At 43.4% G+C, this 7,493-nt stretch overlaps 1 protein-coding gene across 1 annotated transcript in view; it reads left to right on the top strand.

Annotated features, from left to right (window-relative positions):
• The first annotated feature begins 929 nt into the window (after nucleotides 1-929).
• Nucleotides 930-7,493, top strand: part of LOC134465275 (E3 ubiquitin-protein ligase TRIM63-like) — a 33,408-nt gene continuing 26,844 nt past the window's right edge. The window contains exon 1 of the mRNA XM_063218853.1: nucleotides 930-1,362. Coding sequence (XP_063074923.1) covers nucleotides 1,192-1,362 — 171 coding nt within the window. The 5' untranslated portion in view covers nucleotides 930-1,191. The remainder of the gene's footprint in view (nucleotides 1,363-7,493) is intronic.

A 7,493-nucleotide genomic window follows, 5' to 3' on the forward strand; every position in this document is an offset into this window, starting at 1 on the left:
TCCTTTTCTGACCAAATAGTCATCTTGAGCCTTCCTCAAGTTGAAACTCTTGCATATATGAGGTTTTGGTATTGGATCGGAGTAGTATCGGTATCTGCAGATATCCAAATTTAGATATCGGGATCGGATCGGAAGTGAAAAAATGTGTATCGGTGCAGCCCTACTTCATAGTCTTCATGCCGATCTCAGCACGGCAGTCGCTGTGGGGGACGGTCACGGAAGAGAGGCGGTGGTGGACGAACGCCCCATCTGTGCAGGAAAGACCTGGTGTCCGCTGATGTGAACTCAGGCCCCCGTCAGAGATAATACAGTGTCTCTGTCTGTTGGATTTTTAAAAATAAACTAAGATGAACCGTAGCCTATCTGCATGTCTGACAGTGTTGCACTACTATATAAACCATATCACCAACCTCTGTTCTGTATCATTGAACCATATTCGTTGTACCTGTTCAGTGTTACGTCTTATTTGTTTGTTATTAGGCTATTTGTGGTGTTGTAACAATAGTGAAACCTGAAAAGACATATGAGATATTACATTATATTAGAATGGTATGTATCATGGATGTGGATATAGGCCTATAATTCATGAAAGATAATTAGGCCTAATGTAGCCTAAATATTAGCATTGCATGTTAACACTGTATAGGCCCTATTGTAGGCTAGTAGGCCTACACTGATGCAGACTGGCAGACAGACAGACCGACACTTTTCAGGATAACCATTTTCTATATTCCAGTTGAAATAGACGAATGTCCCAGATATGTCCGGCAGTCTCCTATGACTCCTGTCTGTGCCCGGGCCGACTGGTCTCGGCCGCCCTCCATTTTGGCATTTTCATATATGGTCACGTTGTCACGGCAACGCCTGACGTGCGCGTGGCTAAAAACGGCACTATCACCCGTCGGCTCGGGCGACACATGAGTGACCAACAAAAGCTTCACAGCAGGCCTGGTCGTGACGCGGCAGAAATAGCCCACTGCCAGATAGCCTAACTTTAGTAGACCGACTTCAGATTCCTGCCAACAACTTAACAGTCAAAGTTTTAAAAGAAAGTTGTTCACTTGTTTTGGGGAGAAAGTTTTGGTTTTGGCCATTGCGCGCCGACCTTGGGAAGTTCTTTTGTTTTTGGAACGCACTGGACGAGAGAGCCGTTTTTTGCTGAGCGCCTGAGCTGGTGGCGCGTGCCGTGCGATGAGCGTGTCCGTGCAGCAGAGATCCTCGAGGAAGCCCTCCGACACCGCCATGGACGACCTAGAAAAGCAGCTGATATGCCCCATATGCCTGGAGATATTCAGCAAGCCCGTGGTCATTCTGCCCTGCCAACACAACCTCTGCCGCAAATGCGCTAACGACATTTTTCAGGTATGATTGAAAGACGGACACGATTAGGCCCCCACTTCCCTTTGTAGGCCTACTCGTATCTTTAGTTAGTAATAATAATCTTTATGTATTTATTCATTTATTTATTAATACTCTTTGGTTATTAATGTTACTTGCGTTACTTGCGTCGTTATCTAGGCTATTACCACCGTTTTGACATTTTAGTAACGTTTCCAAAGTCGCCAAAGCTCATAGGCCTACAGCTAGACTCTTGAATCTTTCAACTATGTATGCTACTGCGAGTGTTGCAGTTACAACTGTGAGAGTAGTCTACTGTTATTTTTAGTTAGTTTATAGGCTACAACTGTGCAGATTTGAAGACCCCCACTCGCTGTGAACTCGTATCTTCAGTGTTAACGTGTCATTATCTCTCTCTCTCTCTCTCTCTCTCTCTCTCTCTCTCTCTCTCTCTCTCTCTCTCTCTCTCTCTCTCTCTCTCACCGCAACGACCTTTCAGAAACAATTGCATCCAAAGCTCATAACAGCTAAAATATGTGTCCTTGATTCAGATTAGGATCAAGGAATATTCTACAAATGTCAGTTTGCACTCCCCTCTTTTTTAATCTATTTTAATCCCAAGCAACTGTTGCCTAGGGTAGTAATGTCAGTTTTACTGCCATACCCTTTTAGTGACACGGTCACCAAAGCAGAGCCAGAATACCTTTTACAAAGTATGGTACAATTACAATGTGACCAAAAGGTGCAATCTCTCTCTCTCTCTCTCTCTCTCTCTCTCTCTCTCTCTCTCTCTCTCTCTCTCTCTCTCTCTCTCTCTCTCTCTCTCTCTCTCTCTCTCTCTCACACACACACACACACACACACACACACACACACACACACACACGACACCACCACCACCACACCCCAAACAGTGTGTCCTAGACTGGTTTCATTTTTAACTCGTGTGACAACAGTGACATTATTAGGCCCTGTGGTCTATAGCCTACCCCTCATTTTCAAAGTGGGGGGTCGCGAGGAGGTGCTAGGGGGGCCGCGGCAGGTTGGCAGGCGAAGTATAACACAACAAAGTAAATCATTGAATAAACCAAATAACTAATGTAAAGCAAAATAAAACAAAAATAAGATTCAATGTTGTCAATTATAATAATGTATTGCATCTCTGAACATTACCTCAATTATTGTTATGATGATATACTGTATATCATGGAGGGGGATTGCTTCATGGACCTATGGTTGTGAAAGGGGTGCACAGAAAAATTGTAGGGGGGGGGGGGGCCTTGGCTAGAATGTATGGGTATATGGAGGGGGGCTGGTCATGGTAAAGTTTGGGAACCCCTGGTTTATACTAAGGATCTGGTTCAGGAGTAACTGAAGTTAAGAGGTAAATCATCTAATAGAAGGGCCTGGAGTTCTCATTTTCTTCAGATGATTTACCTTTTAACTTAACCTGGTTTACTCCTGAACCAGCTAGAACACGAGGATCCCAGGCTCTTCTATTAGATGATTTACCTTTTAACTTAACCTGGGTTACTCCTGAACCAGCTAGAGAATGAAGACTGCAGGCTCTTCTATTAGATGATTTACCTCTTAACCTGGGTTACTCCTGAACCAGCTTTTTAGTATAAGCCCCTGTCCTCTCTCTCCTCTCTGCTCCTCTCCCTCTTACAGTAACGCACAACATGACAACTTACTTTTTTATTTCGAATTTTGTAAGTATGAAATGACCTCTGAGCAACTGTGTGTTTGTGTGTGTGTGTGTGCGCGCACGCGTGCGTGTGTGTGCGTGCGTGTTTGTAACCGCCATTTGTTTACAAGTATGTTCACAGCAACATCACACCCCCCCACTGGTAGGACATTTCAGCACAGACACACACACACACACACACACACACACACACACGCACACACACACACACACACACACACACACACACACACCGTATGCTTTTAGACCTAGCTCTACTTGAAGCCCACAGTATACCCTTGACCGTGTGGTTGGGTACCTCTAAGCTCAGCTGTTAAATTAGATACTGCCACGAGCTATTGTTAATCTGCAGGATATAGCAGTCAGCTATGTGTTTAGATTATACGTATCACCTTCAGCTATTGTTATTTCATTGGACGTAGCTGTGTGCTACTTGCCTCATTATCATCCACTTTCAAATCTCATACCGAGATGTTGGTCTGACCAAGAAGATGCAGGGGCGGTTCCAGACATTTATTCTTGGGGTGGCAAAGGGGTGGCAAAGTGTATTTCAGGGGGGCATGCTCCTACACTAAGGGAAAATTATAAACACTATATAATCGACACACACACTTATGTGATACAGTGAATCCCTTAAAGTGAAACCCTGCAACCTAAAGTTCTATGTCTGAAATGATGTCAAGCATTAAGGCTATTGGTCACAATCAGGGCTCTTAATTGGGGTGGCAAATCATATTTCTGGGGGGGCAAATGCCACCCCCTGACACCCCTTAGAACCGCCCCCGAGAAGATGACGAATAAAGTTCCCCCAACTGCTTGGTTAACCCACCTCGCTCGGTTTGCTATTGGTCAAGGCCAGAAAAGACAGTGTGGAAGTTTAAACCAAACATTTTCTTAGTCCCAATAGAAGCCACGTCACTGCCTTGAACACGCCTCTATCCAGGACCATTGAAGCTGCTCAAAGTTGATTGCTTCCCGACAAAGTGGGTGGAGTTCTCAATTCCTCCGGAGCTCAGAAACGATATTTGTTTTGCTCCTGGCCTGACTAGAAGAAGGTGTTGCGTCACTAGGAGGTCGTGGCCTGGCTAATGTCACAGCTGTGTTCTGTTATGTGATTGGTTACTAACTTGTGTGCAACTGTTATTTCATTGGCTATAGCCCTGCTCTAGTGTTATTCGATTGGCCATATCCTTCACTTCTTTCTCCCGGTTGAACACGGCCCAATGGTTAACGAGTTGGAACCAGAAGGTTGCAGGTTTGAATCCCGCCTCATCCATGGCTGCAGGGTCCTTGAGCAAGACACCTAACAACACATTTCTCCAGGGACTGTAATCAATATCCTGTACCTAATAAGCCTTTCAAATCCCACCCTTACATCTGGCTGAAGTACCCTGAAAGACACATAACCCCATAATACAGGGACTAATGCAATGTAATGTAATGTAATATAATGTGTTCCTCTCATCTGATTGTCACCTGATTGGATAAAGTAGCGTGATGCCACCTTGTCATTGGATGCTTGGGTGATGCTGTTGTGATTGGATACTGTACCTGTTCCGCTGTTGTGGTTGGTTACTGTACCTACTCCTGTGTTTTCATTGGTGGATACTGTACCCTGTTCCGCTGTTGTGATTGGATACTGTACCTGTTCCTCTGTTGTTATTGGACTGTGATTTGGAGCTGTATCTGTAAAATACAAACCCACACATCCACGTACCCCTTAAGACATTAGTGAGTCTGAGTAGAGCAGAAAACAACACAAGAGCATCATCTACAGGGAACTCATCAAGTGTGTTTAGAAGTACCACTTTTGGTCAAAGTGCCTTTTCTGTAAAACAACCGGGCTATTCCTGTAGGTATTAGGCAAAGCAATACATTCAGTAGTTTTAAATCAGGTTTTTTTTGTTTCTTTGGGGTATTCTTTTAACTTGATATGCCTTCTTCGCCATGTAATAGTGTGGCCTACATTTGCACATTGGGCACCTTTTAGTTGTATTATCAAATTCCTGTATTATTTTTCATTTTAATCCTTTTTGTTTGTAGCTTAATACCAATTCCTGTCCAGGAACTACAGATGAAAATTAACCGTGTGGCTATAATCTGGCCTCAATTGTCCCTGCTAAGTGAACAATAATAAATAAATAAATAAATAAATAAATACTGTACTCTCATACACACTTGAACTCTTCCACAATACCACCCACTCCCACACTACATACAGTAGATACAATACATAGCACAGAGCAGCTAGCCAGATGTGCTGCCACCTAATAAACACTACATAGAGTAGCATACAGCAGTGTTTCTCAACCAAGGTGCCGCGGAAATATGGCTGGTAAATATATTATGTAATATAATACATATTTGTCTAAATTGATAAGGTAATGTTAGTCAGTGGAATCTTTCATCTGCCATTTACGCACAATTATAAAATAAAGTAAATATAGGTCGCCCCAGTCAGCTGCAACTTCAAACGTAGGTTGTGTGACATCTCCAAATGTGTTACTTTTCTAAGCTTGTGTGGTATCGGATGCGATGCCATGTTACGGCTTGTTGGTTTGTGGTGTCTTGAAATTTTTCCTGAATTGAAAGGGTGCCTCGCCTAAAAAAAGTTTGAGAAACACTGGCATACAGTACAGTAGAGGCATGGACAGATTATGACTCCATGGGCCCTTGGGCCAGACAACAAGAAGCCCCCCCACTCTGTAAAAGCATTTGGTAATTGTAGTTTATATATTAATGCAACCCTGCCCTCACCTCTCTGTCCCACCGATTCCCTGTCATAATCTCTACTGTCTTGTTATCAATCAAGGCACAGAAGTCCATAAAATATCTTTTTTTGTAATGATCTCAAATACACATATCTAGTACCTATTCCAACCACACCCATCCACACACCCAGGTACATACTTCTCAAACACCCATCCACACATATCACAGCCATTATACACATCCACTTTAGCCCCTTAATGCACGCCGTACCTCCTGTGGCATGCTGTAAAAGTCATTTAAAGGTCAATTACCGTAGTATTACTCTACTATGACATAACACAGGGCCGTTAGTAATACATTACGACTTGGTCATTGCCATTCTGGTAACAGCTAATTTATAATGCCGTGTCTTAAGGGGTTAATGCTGTAGGTAAAACTATAACTTACATTGGAAGCATAAAATAGAGTGTGTTACAATATGCGACCTTGCCTCCTCCACTTGTGCTTGTCTCCTCGTACCAGGAAGTAATATGTCATGATGACATCACTGACAACAGCATTATATTTCAATATCTTGCAAAAGCTCAATTGTAGAGTCTTTTTCTCATTTGCAATTGGGATGGTGAATGAAAAACAGTCCTTCAAAAGTTGTTGTGGCTAGGCTGGCTGACAGCTGGGAAACTTTATCGTTTTCTCCACGGAGGAGGGGCCAGGAGGCGGGACGAGGAGACAAGCACAAGTGGAGGAGGCAAGGTCGCATATTGTAACGCACTCATAGTGGAGTAATGGCCGCGTGGTGTAAGTAGTTCTGTTTGTGCTGGTTTTCATGGCCCTGTATGTATCTAGTGCCAGATGGCAGCAGATCCAATAGGTTGAGGCCTGCTGGCTGTGATGTGTGTCTCAGTTCCAACAGGTTGAGGCCTGGGTGTGATGTGTGTCTCAGAATGGAACCAACTAATCTAGCTAATGAGGGCTTAAAAGGTTGCGATCGCCAGGCGACGCTACTGCAGTGATCTGTATGCAGCTGTGACCTAATATTTAGGGTGTGTGGGGGTTCTTACGATCCGAAGGTTGCAGGTTCAAATCCGGTTCTAGTGGAAGTAACTTGAATATTCTCCAGTCATATTATTTCGTAATTGTATTGTAGGTTCACCTGTCTTAACGTCTGTTGTGTGTGTGTGTTGTATTGTAGGTTCACCTCACCTGTCTTAATGTCAGTTGTGTATGTTGTATTGTAGGTTCACCTGTCTTAGTGTGTGTGCGTGTGTGCGTGTGTGTGCGTGTGTGTGTGTGTGTGTGTGTGTGTGTGTGTGTGTGTGTTTGTGTGTGTATACGCTACTTTAACACACCTTAATTTGGGATCCATAAAGCAACTACTCTACTCTCTCCTCCTGTATAGTCGGATCTGATAGACCTGATAGGTTGCCGCTCTGTGACAGCGTTTTTAGCCCATGCTATAACCGTACTGTCACCAGAGATGATATAACCGTACTGTCACCAGAGCCCATGATATAACCTTACTGTCACCTAAATAGTAATGGCTATGACTTAATCTTTTACTTAGGGTTATTGGTACTGTCATAGCAATGTTATGATGTCGTTGAGTATTTTCTGCAAATAGCGAAGAGACTACTTGGTTGCTGATTTGTGACAATATTTTTGATAGTAGCAGATGTACTCACACTGCACCACTACAGCAACGAAAGTGTTGTATTTTAATTATAACACCAGTAGT

Source organism: Engraulis encrasicolus, chromosome 2, assembly GCF_034702125.1.
Source record: "Engraulis encrasicolus isolate BLACKSEA-1 chromosome 2, IST_EnEncr_1.0, whole genome shotgun sequence".
NCBI classification, from domain to species: domain Eukaryota; kingdom Metazoa; phylum Chordata; class Actinopteri; order Clupeiformes; family Engraulidae; genus Engraulis; species Engraulis encrasicolus.